Source organism: Pteropus medius, unplaced genomic scaffold (genome assembly GCF_902729225.1).
Source record: "Pteropus medius unplaced genomic scaffold, Ma_sr-lr_union100, whole genome shotgun sequence".
Taxonomy (NCBI): domain Eukaryota; kingdom Metazoa; phylum Chordata; class Mammalia; order Chiroptera; family Pteropodidae; genus Pteropus; species Pteropus medius.
Window position 1 is genome coordinate 3,545,127 of NW_024349800.1, and position 27,924 is coordinate 3,573,050.

At 39.7% G+C, this 27,924-nt stretch overlaps 1 protein-coding gene across 2 annotated transcripts in view; it reads left to right on the top strand.

Annotated features, from left to right (window-relative positions):
* Positions 1-27,924, top strand: part of SLC6A11 (solute carrier family 6 member 11) — a 123,761-nt gene that overhangs the window by 82,315 nt on the left and 13,522 nt on the right. For both annotated transcript variants that reach the window (XM_039886732.1, XM_039886731.1), the window contains exons 7-9: positions 5,627-5,730; positions 12,433-12,557; positions 27,178-27,290. In XM_039886732.1, the coding sequence (XP_039742666.1) occupies positions 5,627-5,730; positions 12,433-12,557; positions 27,178-27,290 (342 nt within the window). The remainder of the gene's footprint in view (positions 1-5,626; positions 5,731-12,432; positions 12,558-27,177; positions 27,291-27,924) is intronic.

Here is a 27,924-nt window from a genome sequence, read left to right on the forward strand (position 1 = left end):
AAAAACTAAGATAGTAAAATAAACAAACAAACAAACCCTGTGGATAGTACCTTCAGCCTAACTGGGTGACTCTATGACCCACAAATGTGAACAAATGGAACCAAACACTAACAACAATAACATCTTCATGATATCAACTCTATGGGATGAGATGAAGATGAAGATGAAGTCAAAGGGAATTCAGAAGGTTGAAATTCAGGAAACCCCGAAATCTCTAACATGTACTCACCCCTAGGAGGAGAGGACTCTGGGAGTAGAAGCTTGGTGGAAGTATCTGAGGATGCCAGCCAAAACTAGGAGGGATATATGCAGGCTCCAAGACATAGGTGAGTGCCAGAGGACTGCGGGAAGTTCGGGCAGCGGTCTGGGACCTGGGAATTCTAGGGACTGACGAGCTGAAGTTCCGTGGCCAGAGAACCTCACATTGAGGAGAAAACAGAACCCAAATTGAGCAGGACAGAGACAATAGAGGAAACAAAAGGAGAAATTTTGGCTAGGAGTGAGGGAAGGGAATAGAGAACAATAATTTCAGAAAGCACTGAATGCAGTTATAGTTTGGAAGACTTTTTGGTAACAACAGAAGAGGTAACTATAGAACTGTGAGGCTAAAAAATCTACCCTGGATTACTCCTATTCCTCTATACAAAAATCCCCCTTCTAAGAGTACAAGAAAATACGTCTCACCTACACATGAGCAACAGAAAAGAATTATGGTCAAATCCTACACAAAGCCATTATAAGAAAACTTATGAACAGAATAGTATTCCTACTGATAATAGTATTCCTACTGAATGCATTCCACAAAGACCATAAAATATCTAAATGCTGTAATTTAATATTTTTTTAAAAAGCTAAAAAATTAAGAAGCCCACAGATGCTTTGGAACAATAGTATAAGTGAAATCATTAGAAAGTTTGAAAAGACAGCTTACAGAAGGAAAAATATTTCAGGAGAAATAACTAAATAGAGGAATACAGGAGTGAATAGACACCATAGATAATGTCATAAGGTAAAAAGAGAATAGAAAGGAGGAAAATAAAGTCAGAAATAAGGAAAGAGATTTTTAAAAAATGCAAAAAAAAAGTGATAAGTACAGAAGACAGACAAAGAAGATCCAACATACAAACAAATTCCCAAAGAAGAAATCCAAAGCAATGGAAGAGACCAAATACTGGAAATGGATATTTAAGAGAAAACTTGAATTCACATCTTCAAGAAGAACACCACAAGCCTGGGAAAGTCAACATAGAATAGTCAACATTAAGACATATTCTAATAAAATTATTGAACTTTAAAGAGAAAGGAAAAATCCTATCAATCATTCAGACAAAAAATAAAATGTTTTATAAAGGAAAACAAATTAGAGTGGCATCAGACTTTTCTCCAGCAGCTCTCTGTGGCAGGAGATAACTAAGCAACATACTCAAGATTCTAAGGAAAAGGAAAAGAGAACCAAGGATTTTATAGATAGCTAATTGACTTTCAAGTATGAAAGCCATAGATCAACTATTATGAACATACAAGAACCTGAGAAATATTATTTCCCATGAGCCTTTACAGAGGAATTTACTAGAAAGCAAGCTACAGACAAGCAAATTGACTGGAGAAGTATTAACAAAGTCTGGGAGTGAGCATTAAACCTGTAGAACTAAATAGTGACTAAAAGGGAAATAATACATAATGGTTGTGTGTTCTAATAATGCAGATATAGTATGAGTATTCAAAAATTGGAAGAGAATGTGTGTATATGAAAGGTAGAATAAATTCACAGATTGCCTTTAAGTATTTACAGGAAACAAATGAATATTTTTTCACATTAGATCCTAGAGGAAAGAGAAGGAAGAGAAATAGAGGCTACTGGCTAATATCAATATTCTTTATGGTAGGAAACCAGCAGACATTGCCAAAAGGGAGAAGAACAAAAGGTATTGTATAAAGGTGTTGATTTAACGGTAACTATCAGAATAACAATGACAGGCTTTTTTCCTACAGAGGTAGGGGAGCAAGAGGGAAAAGTCATTTGAGAACACATTCTCCTCTCTCATTGAACCGCTAGGCCCAGTATGTCCCATCTCATCACTTCTCCAGTGTTTAAAAGTGTACTTCCTCCAGACAGCCTTCTCTGATTGCCCTAACACATGTTCATTTTTCCCCTCATCTACCACTCCTAGGTACTGGGTACCTTGTTCTCTGAACACTTTGTCTTACCTTACCTGCAGACAAGATGGAGTGTATATGTATCATTGTACAGTACCTCTTTCACAATCTGGCACAGGATTCTGCACACAGAAGGCACTCAATAAGTGGTGGTTCATTAGTAATTTAGGATTGGTTGAGGGATCTGGGCTTACAGCCTCTAGGTTTTTCTAAGATCTTAATATTGCTATTTGTCAGAATTCTTTCCATTTGAAGTGACAGTAATCCCATTCAAATTGACTTAAGAAAAAAGAAGCCTCTGAAATTGAAATGTTCTCAGGTATGTCTGATTTCAGGTATGATTGGGCCCAGGGACCCAAGTCTTACCACCAATATCAGTCTTTCTTTGTTCTAGATTCTTTGCACTGGCTTTCCTTTGCACTGGCTTTATTCTCAGGCAGGTTGTTCTTTTCCCTCGTGGTCAGTGATGACCCCTAGCAGTTACAAACTTAACATCTCCAGGAGAAAAGAATGCGTCCCATTTGCAATGGCTCCACTGAAAGTCCCCAAATTAAGTTTCATTGGCTTGGTTTGCATCATATGCTCATCCCCAACCCAATAGTTGTGGCCAAGAGAAATGCTTTGATAGACCAGGCATGGGTCATATGATCACCCCTGATGCTGTCTGTCTCTGAGTGGGGAAGAGGTGGTTTTCCACAGGAAAATTGGGATGCTATTACCTAAAAGGGGAGATGGATACTAGTTAGGCAAAAAGAGCAGATGCAGTGTTGATGTGCTCAGTAAGCAAACTGCAAGAAAAATTTCCTGCAGGTGAAAATCATGGTTTGGGGGCCCATCTTTGAGATGTGCAAATGGAAAGCTCTCTAGCATTTTTGAACTCAGAGAGTTTATTTACCATGTTGTGGTAGGGGACCACCTGCCATGGGTCCCAGCTGAGAAATCAGTTTTCCCAAACATCTGAACAACCTCTCTTACTGGCCTGCACACTCAGCCAGGGACAACAAAGGGTCTGGGAAGAGGACACTCATTTTGCAAGGGCATTAAAAACAAACACGGGACTCTGGGAGTGCTGAGCATCCCTGTGGGCATCTCCTGTGATCTGGTTTTATTTCTTCGGTCAGCAGCTGTATTGTTTTTGCTTCTCCAAGTGTTTTACTGGCCTTTGAGATTTGAAGAAAGCTCCACTTCCCCCTGCACCCTAGAATTCTCCTTTTTCCAGGCAAAATACATCTATTTCTTCTCTGTTGGGTATTTGATTGCCTGACAGGTCACTGTACTCTGGATTTGGGTAAAGGGGATCCCACTAGGGTAGCAAATGGGGAAACAGAGCAGGAGGACTTAAAAACATATCCATTTCTCTCCTAAATCTTCACTTTTTTTTTTCTGCACTGGACCTTTCCTATCAACATTTAAGCATCCTCGAGTTTCTACCATTTAAAAAAAATCCTTCCTAAATTTTATTTACCCTTTCATTACCACCTTATCATCCAACTCCCCTTTATGGCAAATTTTTTTTGAAAAAGTGGTTTTTTATTTTCCTTATATTTCCATTTTCCTTCCTCGTGTATCAACCTACTCTGATCTGCGGGCACTCCTCCCCACCCCCCACCCACACACACTTAGAGAAGGCTCTCTCTAAGTTCCTCATTTAGCTCTAAGACACTAAACCCAATGACCCTATACTAGAGGGAAAAAAAATTATTTCTTAGGTTGAGAGGCAACATTATAATCTCTTTTAAGGTATATGTTGAATTATTTAACAAACTCAAGAAAATCCAGGGAAGAGTGGCCTTTATCATGTAATCAATTCCCCAAGAAAGAGAGAATAGAGATATTTTGTCTGGAAAAGGGAGAGTTCTAGGGTCCAGGAGGCACTGGTGCTTTCTTCAAATCTCTAAAGTGCTACCACTTGGAAGAGAGAAATATGGGTTGGGTGACCCCAGAACTAGGAACCCAGGAAGGGAGATTTCCTCTCATTTTAAGAAATGGTCTAACGGTCATAATTCTCTAAAGAAGAAAGGGGATGCATCAGGAGATATAGTGAGTTCCCTGTCATTGCCCTAATCAAGTAGAAACTATCTGTCAGAAGTACTCAGAAGAGTGTCCTATGTTGAATCAGAGGTTACACCTAAAGACTTCTGAAATTCTGGGATTAGTTAAGCATGCTTCTCTAGAGGTGGGTCTCATGAACTTGTATCTGCCACTCCCAGCTGTGTGGTCTTGAGCAAATTACTCAACCTCTCTGTTCCACAGTTTCCTCAGCTGTAAAAAGGGACTAGTAAAAGCACCTACCACATAGAATCTCTGTGAACATTAAAGAGCAATAATGTGTACAGGGCTCAGCACAAGTGCCTGGCACACTGTAAGTGTTTAATAAATGGTTGCTAGTAATTGTATTTAGTGCAAAGCCTTGTTCTCTAGATCAGTGGTCCCCAACCTTTTTGGCACCAGGGACTGGTGCTCCTATGAGAATCTAATGCCTGATGATCTGAGAGGGAGCTGAGGCGGTGATGCTAGTGATGGGGAGCAGCTGCAAATACAGATGAAGTTTTGCTCACTCAACTGCCCACCACTAACCTCCTGCTGTGTGGCCCTGTTCCTAACAGGCTACGGACTGATGCTGGTTCATGGCCCGAGGGTTGGGGACCCCTGCTCCAGATAAAACTTGATTCTCAAGCATCAGTCATCAGCTACATTTAGGTTTTAGTTGTAGATTTTCCTTGGTAACTTGTAAGAGCTCAAAGATAGCCCAGAGGAAATGTTAGAGAAGCCACCGTAATTCCTGTTGTGCGTGTCATGCTGTCCACAGTAGTTTTTGTCAAAGGGAACTTAGAAACTAAGAAAGTACTTTACATATGTACCACATAAGAAGCCTCAAATGCATCTATTTTGATGGTAAAGATTCGGTGGGCCTCCCCGTCTCCTTCTGTCCCTTCCATGCTACCTCTTAAGCTCAGGTCAGCTATGCGATGCTTCCTCCTGGATGGAACCCTATGAGTTTTCTTATGGTAGTCTTAATCACAAAGAATATCACTCATTTTGCTTTAAACATGCCAATGAGCATGCTCATTCCAATAAGCATGCTACATTTCTTATTGCATGAATCCTCTCAACACTCCTGAGAGAGTTCTTTCCACATTTTGCATATCAGGAGCCTAAGCCTCAGAGAAGTTAAGTAACTTTAACAGAGCTGGAGCATGGTCCTAAACATCCAAATTCTTGCTATTCAGTGAACTGTTATCCATAACCACTGAAAAAATCTGGAATTAATTAAGGATATTTATATTTAATCAAGTGGTCCTCAAGAATAGAATGCCTAAAAACATGTTCCTAAGAAGGTTTAGGAAGTTTGGTTATCCCTTTGTTGACTCTTTTTAGAGGGAGGATGTGGGTGGGAGATGTCAGAGAACAGGGCCAAGGCACATCTGACCTCTTATTTCTGTGCCAACTTCTTTGTGTCTTCCTGCAGGTCTGGGTAGATGCTGGAACGCAGATCTTTTTCTCCTATGCCATCTGCCTGGGTTGTCTGACTGCTCTGGGAAGTTATAACAATTATAACAACAACTGCTACAGGTGAGCATTTCCCCGGGCCCTGCTAGCTCTCCACCAAACCCCGAGAGCCTTCCATGCTGCCAGGCTAGTTCACAGTTTTCTTCCCACTGTGCAGGGCCAGAAAGAGACAGATGGGCTGTTTCTTGGCCTCTCACTGCCCCAGGGTCAAAGAGTGGGCCACTGGAGGAGCAAGAAAAATAATAAATACGATCAGATTGCATTCCAGGCTGCAAGCAAATCCACTCTGGAAACACACTCAGGTGCCAACCTTTATCCCAGAGTAGATAAGTGACTTGTCCAAGGTCACACAGCTAGTACATGGCAAAGTTGGGAGTTGAACCCAGGTCTTCCAATACTAAGGACCTTCCTGCCCCTTATTTGACTGTAGGGTTCTCTCCTGTCCCACTTGGAGTGGCTGGTGCCCTACTTGCCCCTCAGCCTGTCAGGCCTCCCTCTCAGGCCTCCTACAGCTGGCTACACCCAGCACTTGGAGGGGGCCCATGTGGGAAGGTGAGCCCAAGGCTGTCAGACCCTGGCCACCTGTCTCCCAGGACTGCAGCCTGAGTTCTACCACAAGGTTGAGACCCATAGAAGACTAGAGACTTGCCCAAGGTCTCGCAGCAGTGCATGGTGGAAGAGAAATTTGTATCCTAGTCTCTAACTTAGGCCAGTGGTCTGATTACCGAGGTCTCTACACCCCTGAACTCAGGGCCTGGTCACAGTAAGTGAATATTCAGGGATGGCTGCGCAGTGCATCTCTTCCTAGCATCCAAGAGCTCCTTATTCACGTATGAACTCATAGAACAATGACAATGAAGCCATCTCTGATCACAGATTAGTAGAGAAAAGAAGGGTTTTTCAGCTAATGATTCTGAGACAGGTTAATTATTTGGGAGAAATAATCAAGATTGATACCCGTACCTTGTCTCATATATGCACCATAAAGTGTCAGATTGATTAAATAATTAAATATTTTTTAAAAGGAAATCATTCTAAAACTAAGAATAATATTCCAGTGTGTGAGATTTACCCCCACACCAAGTAATTCTTAGACAACAATTGAGTGTCTATCAATTCAACTTAATTCTGACACTTTTTACTCAGAGAAAACATCAAATTCCACAGGTTCAGGGCTGAGTCCTACAAGACTGCCCTTCCCCACTTCAAACACCAATTGCAAGTCTAGGGTATCACCTGTACTTCTGACTGACCAACTGGTTATAGATTGGAGGTTCCAATGACCCCTTCCAAGGGTTCAATTAATTTGCTAGAATGGCTAACAGAACTCAGAGAAACATTGTTCTTACTAGGTTAGTGTTTTATCATAAAAGGATATAACTCAGGAACAGCCAGATAGAAGAGATATATAGGACAAAGTATGCAGAGAGGGCACGAAGCTTCCATACCACTCTCCCTGAATCTCCAGGTGTTCACCAACCCAGAAGCTCTCTGACTCCCTTCCTTTTTATTTTTATTTTTTTAATTTTGGAGGCTTCATTACATAGGCATGATTGACTAAATCATTGGCCATTGGTGGTAGAACTCAGTGTCTAACCTCTACACCCTCTCTAGAAGTCCAGGGTAGGACTGAAAGTTTCAGCCTTCTAATCATAGTTGGCTCCACTGGAAACCAGCCCCCCCCCCATCCTTAGGTGCTTTCCGAAAGTAACTTTGTTAACATAACAAGTGATACCTTTATTGCTCTCACCACAGGAAATTCTAAAAGTGTTAAGAGCTCTTTGCCAGAAACAGTGGACAAAGACCAAATATACAGTCATGCACCACATGATGATGTTTTAGTTACCAACAGACCAAATATATGACAGTAGTATACCATAAAGCCTAGTGTGCAGTAGGCCATTCCATCTAAGTTTGTAAAAGTGCACTCTGTGGTGTTCACACAATGATGAAATCGCCTAAGGGTGTATTTCCAGCATGTAAGCCCATTGTTAATTGGCGCTTGACTGTGTATTCCTTATTATAAATTGCAATATCATAAAAATAGATTTCAGAATGGGAAAGTATGTAGAAAACATCAAAATAACTATAGAAATCACAACTAGAATTTTAGAACTTCTAAAATTCCTGGGAAGAAACATAGAAAACTAAAAGCGGTCAGCAGTGGAGAGTGAGACTGGGAAGTCAAAGAGAGGGAGATGGGCTTCTCACTCATACCTTCCTATACAATTTCATGTTTTGCTTTTACTCTGAGTACATATTGCTTTTATAATTTAAAATGTCAAGTTAATACTAATATTATTTACGTACTTTTCTGTATTATATCTCTTCCCAAATTAAAAAAAATTACAAAAAAAATCATCTATAAAATTAAAGGGCATGCTAACAACATGTAATTTGATTTAAAGAGTTTATGTCCATAATATGTAAAGAACATAATTAGATCAATATGAAAAACACCAAAACACCAACAGAAAAATCAGCAACACACTCTTAAAATAATGAGATTCTTTTCCTCAACTAGCAAATTGGCCATGGTCTAAAAAATGAACCCTATCTGATGTAGGTGAGGGTATAGTGAGAAGACCAGGTCACACGCCACTGGTAGGATAAGAACTTGGTTGTCATGTGGCTCAAATGAGATCATCAATCCAAAGAAACTTTGTCTATGATAATGTCCCTCCCACATTATCTTTGTCATCGAGATAGGGTAATTGAGGCTCATGGAGGTGGCCCTCCAGCTAGTTGTGGTAGAGTCTGGACTCAGACCAAGGTCTCCAAATCCCTAGCCCAGCGCTCTGCCGCATCCTCTCCGAAAGCTGGCTTGGCGGTCACTTTACTGGCCCGTTTGTCAACCATGTGCGTTGTGTGTCTACTAAGTGCAAGACACTGGAATCAGTAACTTTGGAGGTACAGACACAATGACATAACCCCAGTCTATAGTTTGTAACTTGGGGAAACTGAGGCACTGAGGAAATGAAAGTGAAAGCTCCAACATAATGAAAACTAATGTGGAATCCAATATACCATTAGGCAGCAAGTTCTATTGTTCCTGGGGGCCTTTGAGTAGAGATAATTAGGTATGGCTGGACAGAGGCATACTAGAGAGGTAGGGGTCAGACCAGGTTGTCCATAAGATCTGTTCTACATTCGTGCCATTCACGGGGAGGTGGGTCTGGGGATGAGAGGTAAAGCACTCTGTCAGCCATAATGCAAAATGCTAACCATGGAGGGAAAGAGAAAGGCACTGGACAGGGAGAGCAGCACAGCAGAACGCAGGTCTAGGTTGAATATGACCCCCTTGGGATACTGGAGAGGGATGCTGTCTGCATATCAGCAACCAGCATTCACCACAGGCCCTCTGTGCTGGACACTGCAGAAATCACTTGGTCACTTGGCTACGCTGTCATCTCATGAGGATGGGAGCTGGGTCTTCTTATTTACCACCATCCCTTGAGCCTAGTATAGTGCTGGCTGACATGTAAGGAAATATGGAAGGGCCATAGCATTTATACAGATGAGGAAACTGAGGCCCAAAGGTAAGTCACTTGCTCATGTTCACGTTGTCACTAATGGAACAAGGCTTTGAACCTAGGCCTTTCTGGTTCCTACACCCCTAGACCTCACTAACAGAGATGACCTGTTCTTTCCCAACTATAGCAGTTAGCAAGGATTTGGTCAAGACTGCTCTGTCATCAGGCTGTGTCTCGGCGCAGTGGCTACTTTTTTCCCCTCCAAGCAGTGGGTTGAATATGCTGGCTGCTGAAGATCCCTTCTGCTTTCCCATTCAACAGGCAGGTTTCTCCTCCTCCCATCAGCAGAGGTAACCTGATCCCCTAGGTGACATTGCTAAATCGAAAGGCTCATTTTATTTCCTTTTCTAAATTGTTCCCAGAGCAAGTCTTCCCAACTCAGAGGGAGTAAATTAGTACCCTCTCTTCTGACAGCATAATAGCTTCTAGAGGTCTTCAAAGCTGGCTCAGCTGCTGCCAACTTCAAAGTGGTTGTTACACAATCTTTTCACCTAAAAGGTGCCCTGTGGGGAAGGAGTTAGAGGTATGAGGACAGAGCAAACTAGGCGAGAAAATCCTCACTCCAGAACTCAGATGGCTAACCTCCATCCTCTGAAGGTACGGGTGGTCTGAGGGCAGGAGTGCAGGACACAGGGCTGGAAGGGACCTCAGGTGTGCTCAGAGCCTCTCTGTAGTGCTGGGAAACCTCTCCGGAGGCCTCTAGGGGAAGATGGGAACTTTGAGATAAGGGACATTTGTTTTCCAGCAACCATATGGATGCCCAGAGATAATTGTCTACAAATCAGGATTTGGATATCTTGATTCTTGGAAAGCATCCTTTTTGTGTAACTCATAGAAAAAGCAAGGGATTTCATGTCTGAGATAAATGGATGCACATTTCACCTTCCCCACCAAATGACTGAAACTTCGAATGTGTGACGTTCCTCCCTGAGCCTTGAGATTCTGTGACAGTGTTTGAGAAATCCTCGCACAGGACTAGACAGATTGCAGATCCAAATTATACGGTAGAATTCCAGGATATAGAGGATATGGAGAAAGTACTTTCCTCTCCAGTACCACCTTGTTTCCCACTGTTGGTTAAGTCAGAGTCAAGAAACAGGTATGAGGAGCAGATTTATCCCAACTCTAGGAATAATTCTGCCCTTGCCTGGGCTGAGCTGAATTTCCTTTTGAGAGGAGGTACATCAGGCTTGCAGATAAAGTCCTTAGGGCTACCAGCCCATCCTTCATCTATAGTGCCAGAAGAATTCTTTAAAGGTAACTGTATCTGTCACTTACTGCCACAATAATGCTGTGTAACAAAGAAGCCCAGAACACAGTGGCTTACCTCAACAAGCAGGTCACTTGGGGAAGCTCTCCTTCAGTCTGTAGATTGGGTTGGTTTGGTCCCAGCGTCCAGGCCAGGCTCAAGTCTGGTCTGTGTGTGTACATTTTGGAGTCTAAGCTGCAAGGACAGCATTTCCCCAGGGAGGTTCTCATGGCAAAACACAGAAGGGATAATGAACAGATCTAATCACACAAGCATATCTTAAGCATCTGTTTGTATCACATCTGCTAATATTCGTTGGCCAAAGCAAGTCACGTGACTAAGCCTGAAGTCAGTGGAGCCAGGAGTTATATTGCTCTCCAAGGAAGAAAGTAGGGAGAGTGACTGCTTGCTGGAAAATGATTTAATCTATCACAGGGCCCAAGATTGAATAGATTTAATCCACCCAAGCACCTTGGTTTATAGCTGGTGAGATCAGGCCCAGAGAAAAGATATTGCAGGGGGAATTGGAACCCAAGGCTCCTGAGCCCCAGTCCAATGCTCTCTCCATTTTGCCCTTGATTGCCAGAGTCGTTGCAAGACAACATGGTGTTACAGTCCCCAACATTAGTGTACCCTTTCGTTGCATTACAAAAAGTATGGTGTCAAGAGAAGAGGACCTGAGAGAGTCCTATTCTGTTCTTGAGTCTGGTGCTCATTCCTGGATGTGACATTTGAAAAGGGGCTGGACAAGCTGGAGTGTATTACAGATCGCAAGCGGGAAGAGGAACTGGTAAAGGAATTGGCATAGTTAACTGAGAGAACAAAAACTCAAGGAGATACAGGTCCAATCTTCAGCTCTCCCAAGCCTAAAGGAGCTCCAGCTTATTTGGGAGGGTAGAACTAAAACTTATCAGAGAAATCAGATTTTGGTCAAGCACAACATGAGGAAGTTCTTACCCTGTAAGAAGCAGGAGCCGTTGGGCAAGGGCAAAGCATCATGGAAGCAGGTGACAAGCTCCTGATCACTAGGGGTGAGCAGAGGCAGGTGACAGCTGCTGCAGGGACTCTCCAGGCTAGTCATACCTCCCTGGGCAGGGGTTTGGACAGGCCACTTGGGAGCTGCTCCCTTTAAAGTGGAGCATCACACGTGTTCTAAGACTAACTCCCAATGCACAATCTGCAGCAGCTGAAGTCCTGGGAGGCTCATTCCCTGACTTGGCCTCAAGAGGATGCAGAGCCTGAGGTTGGAGGGGCCGGGACTTGACGGGTCCATCTTTATCTTGCCAAAGTCATTTGTAATCTGATTTCTCCTTGGTCATGACGTTTGCCTACGTTTCTTCGCTGGTGAGCCCCTCCCAAGGGCAGGAGACAGTCACTGCTCTGATAAACCTCTCCATGAGGGGCCTGATGTGGAAGGGCTGCTCCCTCGCAGCAGCAGAGCCAGAACTGAGCAGTGAGGGCAATGGGGTGCTGCTCCCATAAAAAACTTGGCCAGGACAGATGTGTCCTCCTGAGGCTGCAGAGAGCTTCCAGTGTGAAGCTCATCAGTGCTTCTCTGGCTGAGAAGCAGCCGTTTCTCAGGGGCCTCTCTTGCTTTCCTTGTTTGAGCTCCCGGGAAATCAATCTTCTCTCACTTTCCCTGGGATTTTCTCCTGCAAGGGATCTGAAGGAGCACTGATTTGTCTCCAAGTGTTTTCTCGCTCGTGCATTTTCCCACTTGCAAGCCTCTCTCCCTGCCCACTCCCTCTCTGTGCCTCTGCTCTGTGACCAACCTTATTTTCTAGAAGTTCAGCAGAAGCTATATGATCATACGCCAGCCACCTAACCTTTCTGAACTACAAAGCTTCGTCAGGATAATGGTGCTGTCCATGCTTTTACTGCTCTGCCTGCCCCCACAGGACTGCCATGTGCTCAGACAGAATGTTCCAGCAAAGTGCCTGTTCCGCCCACTCTGACCTGAGCCCTCTCACTGCTTCCCTACAGGGACTGTATTATGCTCTGCTGTCTGAACAGTGGCACCAGCTTTGTGGCCGGCTTCGCCATCTTCTCTGTCCTGGGCTTCATGGCATACGAGCAGGGGGTACCCATTGCTGAGGTAGCAGAGTCAGGTAAGTGCCCAAGGTGGTGATGCTTTGGGTGATGTTTACAATGAAAATATTATCTTCCTCTTCAGCTCATTCTTCCCCTGGTTCAGGTCACAGGAGGGGGCCCCACCATCCATCCTCAAATTGGGATCCTGGGAATTACCTGGGCAGGAAACCTTGACACGTCCTCACTGCTAAATCCAAGGCATCCCCAAGTTGTGTAGATTCTGCCTCCTCGATGCCACTCCACTTCATCAGTTTTTCCCCAGCTCCACTGTCTTCCCAACAGCCCAGGCCACCATAACCACTCACCTGGATGCCTGCAGGAACCTTTCACTGGCTTCCCTGCCTCCGCTACTTACCCCTCTATTCCATGTGCTACCCTGCAGAGTGATTTTTTCAAAAATGCAAATCTGAACATGTCCTCTGATGGAAAATCTTTCTTGGCTTCTCATGGTGCTGAACTCTCAGCATGGCCTCAAGACCCTGTATGGCCCAGCTCCTGCAGCCTCACCACCTGCCTCGTTCCCCCATGCCCTCTCTGCCCCTCAGAAGTCTGCTTTCACTTCTGAGACATAGCTCACTCCCTCCCAGCCCAGAGACTTTGCACATGCTCTTTCCATTGCTCGAAGAGCCTCTCTGTCTCCCTGTCCCTTTTCTAGATGCAGAATCACCACGAGTGTGACATTCTTAAGTACATTTTAATAAGTGTTTATATCAAACACACTGTAGGCAGAGTTATTATTGATGAAGTGGTTATGCAAAATGGTGAATAACTCTTCTCTTGATCTACATGGTATTTGAATTATGGAAAAATTAAATGTATATTAAAAAGTACAAAATTAGTTTGTGTTTTCATGGCAGAGTTGGATTCTAATCTCAGATAAATCTAAATAGGTTTTTCACCTATAAGAATGTCTGGTAGGACATTTGTTCAGAGCAGCCTAGGGGGCTCAGCCTCTCTGGTCTCCATCTACTCAATGCCAGTCATGCCCTCATTCTCACTGCCTCTTCGAGAACCTTGGTCTGGGGTGTGGCTGTTTTTGTCTCATGTGCCCACCAAGCTAGGCAGGATGGTGGGTATTCACATCAGAGCAGGAAGCTGATTGCTGAGCTTTGCTCCATTACCACTAGGGTCCACCTTCCTCTGGACATTGTATGTCAGAGATAGAGACAATCTCTGCTGAAATCAGGGGTCCGAGCTAGGCCAGAGGATATTAATATAATCAAAGTTGTCAGTCATCGAGTGCCTGCTCTGGGCAAGAGCTGTCTCATATGGCCCTTGGCTCAACCCTTCGAGGTGGCACTTCTGCTATCCTCATTTTACAAATGAGGAAGCTGAGGCTCAGGGAGGTGAGGTCACTTATCCAAGGTTACCCAAGCTCAAAGGGATAGAGCTGAGCTTTAAACATGGCCATCTGGCTCCAGAGCTCATCTTCTGACTATGACATCCTCTGCCTACTACGGGCAGGGCACCTGGCACTTCATAAAACACCCATGCTCTGTCCTCACATTGAACCATGAAGTAGCCCCATGGGGAAGGAACATTACTTTCTCTACATGAGCTTTGCCGTCTCTGAGAATCCACTTCCTCCTCTATAAAATGAACATCCTAATTCCCACCTCAGGTGTTGAGTTAGATAGGATATCTACAGCACTATCTTACTCTTTTTATCCTTTCAATTGACCCTGTATCATTACAGTTGAACATCACAGATTCGAACTGTGCGGGTTCACTTATAAGCAGATTTTTTTCAATAAATATACAGTCAGCTCTCTGTATCTCCAGGTTTTACACCCACAGATTCAGCCAACCACAGATCAAAAACAATATTTTTTTAATTACAATTGACATACAATATTATATTAGTTTAAAGTGTACAACATAGTGATTAGACATTTATATAACTTAAAAAGTGATCACCCCAATGAATCTATCCATCTGACACTATACATAGTTATTATAATATTATGGACTATATTCCCTATGCTGTACTTTACATACCTGTGACTTTTTATAACTGGCAATTTGTACATCTTAATCCCTTCACTTTTTTCACCCATCACGTAACCTTTCTTCTGTCCAGTCAATCTGTCCTCTGTATCTATGAGTTTGTTTCTGCTTATTTCACTTAGCATAATACCCTCTAGGTCTATCCACGTTGGCATAGATGGTAAGATTTCATTCTTTTTATGGCTGAGTAATTTTTTAGTGTGTGTGTGTGTGTGTGTGTATACACACACACCACATCTTCTTTATCTAGTCATCTATCAATGGACACTTAGGTTGTTTCCATATCTTGGCTATTGTAAATAATGCTGGAATGAACATAGGGGTGCATATATCTTTTCAAATTAGTGATTTGGATTTCTTAGATTAAATACCCAGATGTGGAATTGCTGGGTTACATGGTAGCTCTATTTTTAATTTTTTGAGGAACCTCCATATTGTTTCCCATAGTGGCTGCACCAATTTACAATCTTGCCAACAGTGCACGAGGGTGCCCTTTTCTCTACATTCCCACCAGCACTCACTGTTTGTTGAGTTATTGATAGCCATCTGACAGGTGTGAGGTGATATCTCATTGTGGTTTTAATTTGCATTTTCCTGATGACTAGTGATGTTGAGCATATTTTCATATGTCTATAGGCCATCTGTATATCCTCTTTGGAGAAATGTATATTCAGGTCCTCTGTCCATTTTTTAATTGGATTATTTGTTTTTTGGTGTTAACGTTGTATGAGTTCCTTAATATTTCGGATATTAACCCCTTATCAGATATATCACTGGTGAATATCTTCTCCCATTCAGTAAGTCGTCCTTTCATTTTGTTGACGGTTTCCTTCTCTGTGCAAAAACTCTTTAGTTTGATGTAGTCCCATTTGTTTGTATTTTCTTTGATTTTCCTTGCCTGAGGAGACAGATCCCAAAAAAATATTAGTAAGACTGATGTCAGAGAGTTTACTCTCCATGTTTTCTCCTAGGAGTTTTATGGTTTCAGATCTTACATTTAAGTCTTTAATCCATTTTGATTTTTTTCTAGTATATGTTGTAAGAGAGGGATCCAGTCATTCTTTTGCATGTGTCTGTCCAGTTTTCCCAACATCATTTATGTCTTTACCTCCTTTGTCTTACATTAATTGACTGTATAGGCAGGGTTTATTTCTGGGTTCTCTATTCCATTCCATTGATTTACGTGTCTGCTTTTATGCCAGTACCATGCTATTTTGATTACTATAGCCTTGTAATATATCAGGTAGCTTGATACTTCCAACTTTGTTTTCTCTCTCAAGATTGCTTTGGCTATTTGGGTCTTTTGTGGTTCCATATAAATTTTAGGATTATTTGTTACTAGTTTTGTGAAAAATGCCATTGATATTTTGGTAGGGATTGCATTGAGTCTGTAGATTGCTTTGGGTGGTATGGACATTTTAACAATGTTAGTGAAAACAGTATTTTTGATCCATGATTGGGAATCCACAGATGTGGAATGCCAACTGTGTCCATTTTTCTGTGCCATTTTATATAAGGGACTCAAGCATCCACAGATTTTGGTATCTGCAAGGAGTCCTGAGACCAATCTCTACCCCAAATACTTAGGGATGACTGTAGCTAAGTTTTGGGGGATTCAAAAGTGACACAAATTTTTGACTACATGGGGGTGTCTGTGCCCCTAACCCTTGCTTTGTTCAAGAGTCAACTGTATTTACATTTTATAGGTGAAGCTGACCGAGGAGCCATAGATAGAAATGAAAAGAGCCAATTGAAAATACATTTTCTTGACTTTTTAAAATTTCAAATTGAAAGCATGTTTATTGAAGAAAAAATGTGGAAATATTGACAAAGGAAAAAGTCTCCAGTTCAAATCTGACAACACTTTGGGATTCTCCTGCCAGGATTTTCCATGCATATATAGCTACATGTGTATAGATGGAAGTGGGAACAAATTATTCTTGATATTCTGTAGGCTACATTTTTCCATTCACAATAATGCATGATGAGCTTTCTGCCTCGGAAACAGAGATGGCATCATGAATTTCAATGGCTGTTTGGTATTTCACTGGATGGATGTACCATAATTGATTTACTCTGTCCCACTCATCAGGCCCTAAGGTGGTCGTTTTTCATATGCTACCTCACAAAATCCTCGTAGCATCTCTGCGAGGTGCTTTATCTGGGCACCTTTCACATAAACTGCAGTTCTGGGCCTTATCATGCCCACTACACATGACAGCTCTGTAGCTTAGAGTGCGAACTGGTTCACCCAAGGTCACCTAGCCCATAGGTAGTACAGCCTGGCTCTGGCCTTTTCTGCCTCAGCTTTTTGTGTTGCTCTTGGTGCCCAGCAAGTAAACCTGCTCTATGGGGGTATAGATCAGACCAAGATCCTCCTTAGGAGGCCTTGCCATTTGGATAAATTGCAAGTTGCAAGTGATATGTAGCCACCTCACCTTGCTCAGAAGAACCAGAGCTCACTTTCTGAGGAATGATTTTTGGAAAATACCTAATTAGATGGCAGAACACTCGATGGAATGTTGCAGCACACCTGGAGGCAGCCAGGAAGGCAACATACGCTTCTTGCAGGGTTCAGATTTTCTCCTGCTAAGAGTCCAGCACCCAAGATTTGCTACCCTTCCCCGCATGTCCCTTGGTCTGTTTCTCTGATACCCTTCCCAGTCAGGGTGTTATCTCCTGGAGCTGAGATTTTAGACAACTTATAGTTCAGTCTTGCATTTTTATTTAGTCTGATCATCTGTCTATTAATAGGAGTATTTGGTCTATTTGCATTTTTTAATTATTGAAATAATCAGGCCCTGAAGTCTGTTTCAAGGCAGAAAATATCAGAATGAATATCAGAAGTGGAAAGTGTCAGATGTGTGGTGGCAGTGTAAAGTGGCACATTATTAACTCTAGATAGACCTTGATTAGTTATAGATGTATATCGCTGGCCCCACTGTTTAGAAAATAATAAAAAGAGGTAGAGCTACAAAGCTTATAGATGAAATACAAATGACTATTTTAAAATACTAGTTATCCCAAAAGAAGGCAAAAAAAAAGAAAAAAACCAGAGTAAAGAAACAGACTAAGCCCAAAAAACCCAGAAGAGACAAAAAGAAAACAAATAGGAAATGGTAGACTTATACCTAATCATATCAATAATTACAGTAAATGCAAATGGACCAAATACCCCAATTAAAAGGCAGAGATAACCAGACTGAGTAAAAAAGCAAGACTCAACTCTAAGGTGTCTAAAAGAGACACACTTCACATTTAAAAACATAGATATACCATGCAGACAACAAGTATAAGGAAATTGGTGTGGCTATATTAGTATTAAACAGAGTAGATTTCAAGTCAAAGAGTGTTACCAGAGATAAAAAGGGACACTTCATAATGTTTATAAAAGGGGCAATTCATTGGTAAGAGATACAATCCTTAAAGTGTTTGTACCGAATGACAGACATTTAAAATATGTGAAGCAAATGCTAACAGACTAAAAGAGAAAACAGACAAACCCACAATCATTGTTGGAGTTTTAACACCCCTCTTTCACTCGTGATAGGACAGCTACAGGCATACCTTAGCAATATGGCAGGGCCAGTTCCAGACATCCGCAATAAAGCAAGGACAGGCATATCTCAGAAATATTGTAGGTTCAGTTGCAGACCACTGTAACAAAGCAAGTATTGCAATCAAGTGAGTATCATAATAAAGTGAGTCATAATCTTTTTGCAGGTGAAGGGTCATACCTTCAGTTGGTTAAAAAAAGGCAACACCTGTGAAGCGTAATAAATCGAAGCACAATAAAACAAGGTACGCCTATATACAAAATATCAGTAAAGATAGATCTGGACACTATCAACCAAGTTGAACTGATTTAATTGACATTTATAAAACAACTGCAGAGTGCAATCCTTTTTAAATGCATATGAAACATTCACAAGATAGAATAAACTGAACCATAAAATAAATCTCAATCAATTTCAAAAGATTTAATTCTTACAAGGTATATTCTGTGACAACCAATGAATAAAATTAGAAATCCATAACAGAAAGATATCTAGAAAATCCCAAGTATATGTAAATTAAGCAACACACTTCTAAATATCCCACGTGTCAAAGAAGAAAATGTTTCAGACTGAACAGTAATGAAAAACACAGCATATCAAAATTTGTGGGATACAGTTAAAATGCTTACAGGGAAACTTAGAACTTTATAAATACCTATATAAAAAGATTTAAAGTAAAAGATTTAAGTTTCTTTCTGAAGAAGCTGATAAAAGAAATACAGACTAAATCCAAAGTAATAGAAGCAAAGAAATAATAAAGGTAAGACAAACAAACAATAGAGAAAACTTTTAAAGCCAAAATTTAACACTAGAAAATATAACAAAATTGTAACCACCTAGGAAGATTAATCAAGAAAAAAGAGAAAACACAAATTAATAATATGAGGAATGAAAGAGAAGAAATGGCTACCGATCTTAAAAATATCAAAAATGAGAATGAGAATGTTATAAACAACTTCAAGCTAATATATTTGAAATGTAGATTAAATGGACAAATTCTTTTAAAAATATAATTTGTTTAAACTGACTCAAGAAGAAATAAAAAAACTAAATAGCTCTATATACTTTAAAGAAATTGAATTCATTATCAAAAACCTTCTTATCAAGAAAACTCCAAGCTCTAATGGTTTCACTGGTCATTCTATCAAACATTCAAGAATGAATCAATCTTACTCTTTTAAAAATTAGAGGAGGCAAGAATTCTGAGTATCTAAGGACAATGAATGACAGCTATATAGCTATTTATATCCCAAACTATTTTCCCCAAACAACAAGAAAAAAACAAGAAGGGAAAAGCATATTCTACACAAAACCATGCCCCCTGATAACTTGAAGACAGAAAATGTTAAAGCTGCAGATAACTGTAACAAAAAGAAAAATCACCAATCCTAGTGCAGAGTCTCTTCCTGGACCACCCACTCTGCAAGGCTTGGTGGTGAACAAAGACAAACTGAGAAAAACTGTGGGAGGGTAGGGGAACAGAAGACAGAGGCTGATGAAGGGACCTAAAAGTGATTTGGAACTATTTCTAGAAAGATTAAATTCACTCTAAATCTGAAAATACTGGAAAGGATCCAGACAGATCCCTTAGAAGGAACTACAGAGAAGGGATTCAAAGTACGTATGATTTAAAGGGGCAGGGATCATTTAAAAGGATAGGCATAATTTTAAGGAACAAAGCTTCTAGGAGAGAAAAAAAGGCCAAAAGGAAGGAGAAACACCCTTTGACAATTAGATGGGGAAGGTAAAACCAAGAAAAGAAGATAAAATGTAAATTCCTGCAAAATAAAGGAGAACCATAAAATCGAGGTGTGAGAAAGGGAGCTCACCTTCTCCCCACCATCAAAACAAAATGCTGTTAAAGTACATGGACTTTGCTATACTGACAGAAGAGAGCACAATTAAGCTGGGAATGTTATAAAATACCCATGAAAAATAAGAGAAGAGTCAAGTCCATACAGAGCTACTGCAGAAAATCAGGAATACAAATTTCCCATATATCAGTGAATAACCATGCTCCCCCTCTGAAAAAAGCCATGAAGTAGAAGAAAACTCTAAATCAGCACTCCAAAGAGAATTAAACATACCAAAACAAGCACCTGAGGAAGTGAAAAAACACCTTGAAACAGATATTCAGAAACTAACAAAAGAGGAGAGGAGAAGAGAAAGAAATGAAAAGAGTTGATTGAACTCAAGAAAGAAATGAGAAAAAAATGAAAAAAAAAAAAACCTAATTATCTTAGAAATTAAGAATAAATTACAAGGTGTCCAATGGAGACAAGTCTCAAGAAGGTGCATTGATGAAAGGCAGAAAAACAACCAAGAGAATGAAAGTGACATAAAGAAGTAAAAATTAAGCCCCCCAAAAGAAATGGAAGACCTGCAAAGGAGAAATAATATTTATATTATCAGAATCCCTGCAGAAGAAAAAACAATGGAAGAGAAATATTTGTAACTATAATCCAAGAAAATTTTTCAGAAATAGAAATGGAGCTGAATCTATACATTGAAAGAATTCCTTGGATACTAGGGAAAATTAACCCAAAATGATCAACTCCTTTCATTTACATCCTAGTAAAGACATCAGTTTTCAAAAATAACAATAAAATCCTCAAGGCTTCCAGGCAAAAAAGATTAAATATCTTTTAGAGGCAAAAAAATTAATTTGCCACCATACTTTTCAAAACCAACATACAAAGCAAGGTAACAATAGAGCAGCATTTTTTTTTTAAATATTGACAAAAAGAAGTGTGAATCAAAGATTTAATATCCAGCCATTTCTTCAAATGTGAAGGCTTTAGAGAAACCATTTTCAGCATACAAGAGCTTAGAGACTTCTTGGATGAAGAAGGACAAATTAGTAGTTACAAAACAATCATAGGGATTTAAAGTATAACATAGGGAATATAGTCAATATTATTGTAATGGTTGTGTGTAGTGCCAGATGGGCGCTAAGTAATGGGGGGAATCATTTCATAAATTATATAAATATCTAACCATAAAAAAGGAACTTAGAGACTTCTGTCTGTACTCATTAGTTCTTGGACGGACTCTACTTAGGGGTGAGCTTCATCCAACCCACGATGACTGGGAAGACTTCAAATAAAGAACTGATAGCACCTAAAAAATATATGTGTACATCTAAGACTAAAAGTTGGGGAAGAGGAATAAAGACTAATGGAGAAATGCTGTTATAATACTGTATAAATGATGTATAAATACTGTTATAAAGTAGAAATCATTCAACTAAGAAGTGGAAAGAGAAGGCAAGAGGAAAATAGAAAAAGCTCATTATAGGAGTAGTAGGTGGTGTTAAAGGATACCGTGGGAGCGTGGGTGAGGGAGTGGGGGGATGGGACTGGACAGCCAGATAGTAGAGGCTTAAATAAGAAAACAAGGGCCTAAGGGCATTTTCAAAAGGTGTAAGAATAAAGGTAACCACTAGAACAAAAACATAAACCTCCCTAAGCACCAAAAATCATTTACAAATAAAATTAAAAATATGCAGAGAAACATAACAAATATAAAAAATACACATAACTATAAAATATTTTGTCAGAGTTAAGACCAATCATATTAATAAATGTAAATGGGTATAACTCATCTATTAAATAGGTTTTCAGTTTGGCTCACAAAACCTACATATATGCTGAATACAAGAGACACCTAAAACAGTGATTCACAAAGACTAAAAATCAGTGGATACACAACAATAGCAATGCTGATATCAGACAAAGTAGAATTCAAGCCCAAAAGTATTAAGCATGACAAAGGGTACGTTTTAATGTTAAAAGCCACAATTCATAATGACGATATAGCACACATGAAAATATATGCACAAATAACACAGCAGTAATCTGTATGAAGCAAAAACTGTAGGAGATGCAAAGACTCATAGATAGAAATAAACTAACAATAAGAGAAAATCATACTAAAAACATTTTTTTTATCAATTAAAAAAATTTAAAAATGATATTATATCCACCATTCAAAAAAATACGCAAGAATAACAGAATGACCCCAAAAAAAAGCACAAGGAAGGAAGTAATAAAGATAAAAGCAGAAATTAATGAAGAAAACAGTAGATCTAATTAATAAAATCCTGAGTTTTTAAAAATTAAAATAGACAAATCACCAGATAATCAAGAAAAAAATGGGAGAACATGCAAATAACAAAATAGGAACTGCCAAATGTGAAATAATCACTGAAGCAGTTTTTACAAATCACAAGACTACTTTGCAATTCTCTATGCATATAAATTTGAAAACCTAGGTGAAATTAATATTTTCCTAGGGAAATACAGACTGTCAAAATTGACCCCATTTGATTTGGAAAGTTTAAACAGGCCAATTTCCATAAAAGAAAGAGACAAATTTATTGAGAACTATCCACAAAAAACACCAGGCCCAGATGGTTTCACAAAGGAATTCTACCAAACTTTCAAGGTCCAGATAGTACCAGTGCTCTATAAATTATTTCAGAGCATCGAAGAAGAAGAAAAATGCCCTAACTCTTCACATGAAACATGTATAATATTAATATCTAAACCAAATAAAGACAATTCAAAGAAAGAAAACTGCAGACCAGTGTCACTCATGCATATTGATATAAAAATACTAAATAAAATATTAGCAAACAGAATCCAAAATCACATTAAGTAATGTTGCATGACCAAATAAAATTTTTTCTAGGAATAATGCAAGATTGGTTAATGCTAGGAAATCCACTAATATCATATAGCATATTAATATATCTAACAGAAAAAGTCAGAAAATTATCTCTATAGATGTTGAAAAAGTCTTTGACAAAATTTAACACCCATTCATGTTTTTTTTTAAAATCAAGAAATTAGAAATTTAGGAATATTATGTTATTTTTCAGCTTTATTGAGGTATAACTGACAAATAAAATTGTAAGGTATTTAAAGTGTACAAAACTTCACATATTGGGGTGGGGAGGAGTGAGAACATTTAAGTTTTACTTTCTTAACAAATTTTAATTATATGAGAGTGTTATCAACTATAGTTATACATTAGATCTTCAGACCTTGCTCATCTTATAGCTGAAAGTTTATAGCCTTTTACCAACCATTCTCTATTTCCCCCCACCCCCCAGCCTCTGGCAACCACTTTTCTACTATCTGTTTTTATGAGTTTGACTTTTTCTTTAGATTCCACCTATAAGTGACAATACTATTCAATGTGTCTTTCTCTGTCTGGCTTATCACACCTAGCATAATTTTCCTCCATCCATATTGTTTCATATGACAGGATTTCTTTCTTTCTTGTGGCTAAATAATATTACATTGCACATATGTAGCACATCTTCTTTGTTCATTCATGTTGATGAACACTGGCATTATTTTCATGTCTTGGCTATTATAAATAATTTTTTACTAATTTTTGTGAATATTATTTGTTTAAATTACAACTGTATATATGTATAAAAATTTAAAAAGCAAGTATCTATAGTATCCTACCCATCATATTAAAAAAAGGGAGGATATAAGAAAATATATCTGTTCATTTGTACAAAAGAAATATAGAAAGGATAAACTAGAAACTAAAAAGAATGATTACCCACAGGGAGTGAGTGGAAAAGGGGTAGAAAGAAGGGAGGAATTAGGAATGAGGTAGTAAGTATGAGAAGGAAGCAACAGCGCTGAGTGTATCTGTATTTTATTTTTTTATTTTATTTTTATTTAGGTCTAACTCTTAGAACCAGGGTAATGTTTCACATACCACCCAAAATAAATAGCTATTTTTCGTGAGTGGAACCCAAAGGGAGTATAACAATAACAGATGAATTTGGCTATATTATAAATGAATAATGTAACCACACCTAAGGGGATGGGGGAGAAGAGAACTAAAGTAAATTTCAGGGAAACAGTATTTTGGCTGGATATTATAAGGCTAAGAACAGCAATAACTACTGTATTCTTGTTATTAGTACAGAAGTATGGGTTAGCGATTATTATTGTTTGTGTATGTTAGGATTGAACAAACCAGTCAATATAGATACAGATTTTTCACTGAGAAAGAAATTACAAATAAGGAAAGTGGAGAAGCTAAAATGAACTATATTAAAATTGGAGGTATCAGTATAAGCTCAAGGTTTTAATATATATACACAGATAAATATAGAAATGTGTGTGTGGGTAAATATGCATATACATATTTCCAACTTTGTGTGCTGACAGGGTCTATGAGCAATGATACTCCAGTAGCAGTGAGCACACTTAGTGGCTGGATCTTGGTTTCTGAGTACCATTCTCCAATAAAAAGAACCAGAGCTCCTTGGATAAGCAGTTGAGTGCTGGGGCAGGACAAGATGAAACTAGAATATTTGGGGTACCAGTAAATGACATATTCAGAAAAAGGACGGAGGCATGTCAAAAGGACACAGGAATCAACCTGAAGAAGTTCCCAATGGCCAAACCTGGAACAATTAGAATAGCAAAATAAATGGTAGTATTGGATTATGGTGCGCAGAATAAAACCATGAGTCTATACTGAAATAAATAAAAACTTAATAGGTAAATAAATAAATGGGTGTGAAGGGATAGCTCTTTCTTACAGAAGAATTCTAATTAATAAATCTGGAAGAAATGAAAATACAGACCTATTAGGCAAACACCACAGAATTGTTGCAGGCAAGATTCACCAATGGATGCTAAAAATCAATGGGTAAAAGTGTGACCTGAAACAGGATATTTTCATAATCTCAAAATACCCTCCTCCAAATATTTATCAATTACAAAGGGAAAAAACAGTAAATATATAGTGGAGAAAACTGACAGGCACCAATTTAACCAGGTGATCAAGGTAAACATCACCAGCACTAAGGTTTACTGACATCATGTACCCCTTAATATGATGATACACTTCTATGGTTTTCTTGTCCCCCAAAATTGCATAACCTCTGTTTAATCATGAGAAAACATCAATGTTTCCACATGGAGAAACATTCTGTAAAATAATGACCAGTACTCATCAAAAATGTCAAGGTCATGAAAGATAAGATTGAGCAACTGTCACAGATTGGAGGATGCTAAAGAGATACAACCAAGAAATGCAATATGGAATTCTGAATTGGGTACTAGAACAGAAAAAAAATGATGTAAGGAGAAAAATTAGTAGAATATAATTAAGGTCTATATCTTAATAGTATTGTACCAATCTTAATTTCCTAGCTATTAAATATTGAGTGTTTTCCCTTAAAATCAGAAACAAAACAAGCATATATGCTTGTTCTTCTTCTATTCCATGTAGTGTTTCCTCTCTAGGTTCTCCAGAGAGTGCAGTAAGGCAAGAAAAAGAAATAAAAAGCATTACAATTAGAAAGGAAGAATAAAAACTGTGTTTATTCATAAACATGATTGACCAAACAGAGCATCACAAGGAACCTACAGAAAAAATTAATAAGTGAACTTAGGTCACAGGATAAGGACAATAAACAAAAAGCTATTGTTTATTTTATATACCGGCAACAAACAATTGGAAAATTTTCATTTTCTTCTCTTCACAAGATACAATTAAGAAAATGAAAAGACAAGCCACAGAGCAGGAGAAAATAGTCATTAACTATTAAATTAAATTCTCTGATAGAGGATTTATATCTCAAATATAAAAAATTCTCACAACTAAAAAAAAGGAGATATTTCAATAAAAAATGGGCAGTTTCAACAGGCCCTTCACAAAAGAAGGTATATGAATGGACAATAAAGATATGTGAAGATATTTTACATCATTAATTATCAGGGTAATATAGATTAAAACTATAATGATATATAACACCTCATACCCACTATAATGACTAAATTTAAAAGAACGACAATATCAATTGTTAGCAAGGATGTGGACCCTCTGGAGCTCAAACATTGCTGGTAAAATGTAAAATGGCATAGCAATTTGAAAATCGGTTTGGCATGTCTTAGAAAGTAAAATACATGTTGCCATATAACTCAGCAATTCCACTCCTAGTCAGGATGAGCAAAGCTACTCTAAAGTGAAAAAAAAGAAAAAGAAAGAAAAAAGAAAACGGATCAATGTTTGCCCAGGGCAAAGATAGAGAATGGGGATGGAAAGATGGCAGAGGGGCCCCGGGAGGCAATGGGAGTGTTCTATATTGTGATTACAGTGTGGTTATCTGGGTGCATACTCTTTTAAAACTCATAGAACTGTACCCTTTAAATGAGTGCTTATTGTATGTAGGTAAGTTATACTTTAAAAAAAAATTGCTTTTAAGGTAAGAAAATAATCAGAGCTAATGTTTTTTTAGCATATACATTTTTAAGTATTTTCCATATTTTGCTTTACCTCACTGACCTCTCAAGTTCACCTTATTAGGTAAGACTTTGTTATCCCCATTTTTTCAGCTGAGATATAGCTCACTGTAAAGAACAAGGATTTGAACCCAGGCCATCTGGCTGCAGAGTCTGTGCCCTTGACTACTGTGCTACAGGGCTGGAACATTAGGTATCTCTCCCCTGACATTAATAAAGCTCAAGCTGAGGACATGCTCACCAAGCCTTCTATTTGGAGCAGCCAAAAGAAGTGAGTGTGGACCTGGGAAATGAGGGGAGGAACTCAAAAGAAGAGGCAGCCTGGGTGGAACAGCATTTGTCCAAGCCCGGACTTCTGACTACCTGCATTGTGATCATGGGGTGCCTGATCCCTGCCTTACCACAGACTGGCTGAATCAGAATCTCTCATTTGGGCCTGAGAACATGCATTTTAATAAGACCCTCCCCGCCCTACCTTCATCCCCACACAGTGAGAACAGTAGAGACAGGTCTGTGCAGTGGAAAGTCTTTTTGTCACAACAACCTGGATTTGAATCCTGACCCTTCCAGACACCGGCTTACTACTCTATGCCTCTGCTTGCTCATCTGCAAAATGGCCATCATAATAGTACCACCAGCATACATAGGGTTGCTGGGAGATTTAAGTGATTTGAATGAGAATTAAAGCACCTGGCACAGAGTAAGCACTCAATACACAATGTATTAAAATAACAATTGAACGAGGGACTGAACTCCACCCAACACCTTTCTCTCTCCTTCCTCTCCAGGCCCAGGCCTGGCCTTTATTGCTTACCCCAAGGCTGTCACCATGATGCCTCTGTCCCCACTGTGGGCCACCTTGTTCTTCATGATGCTCATCTTCCTGGGCCTGGACAGCCAGGTAAGGGGCTAAAAGAAGGGGGAGCCCAGGCTGGGAGGGCAGTGAGGCCAGATACCGCTCTTAGGAGTGGCTCTAGGGCCTAGCTGCCACCTCCTAGCCCTGGTCATCAGGGCCCTGTCCACTGTCCCCATGGTTAGTGGTATCTGAGGGCCCCACCAGCATGTGTCCCTGTCCCAGCCAAATCATGGAAGACACAAAGACATAGGAAAGCAACTTTTTCTTTCTTCTTCTGTTTTTTTGTTTTTTGTTTTTTTTTTTTTGAGGCAATCATGACATGCCCCAGGCAGCCACATGGGTCCCAAGTACCACCACCTGCTCCTGTTCCCCCAACATCCCGCCTGCCTGCCTCTGTTCTCAGTTGCCTATAGGGCTCTCTTGTACTTGGCAGCCTGCCTTCCTCAGTGAAGGGTGTATAGTTAGAACTAGCAATTTACCCTTTATCTCCATATGAATGCACGCACTTACATCCTCTCACACTGTAAAACACCCCAGCCTGCCCTCCCAATCCTCTCCCTGGGTTTTCAGCCAGAATCCATTGGCCTCCAGTCGCTCTTCACTCCCAGAAACCTGCCCTTTGCCCTGCCGCTCTATCGCAGCTGGTTCTCCTGTTTGCCCCAGAGAATGTCCTCCAGCC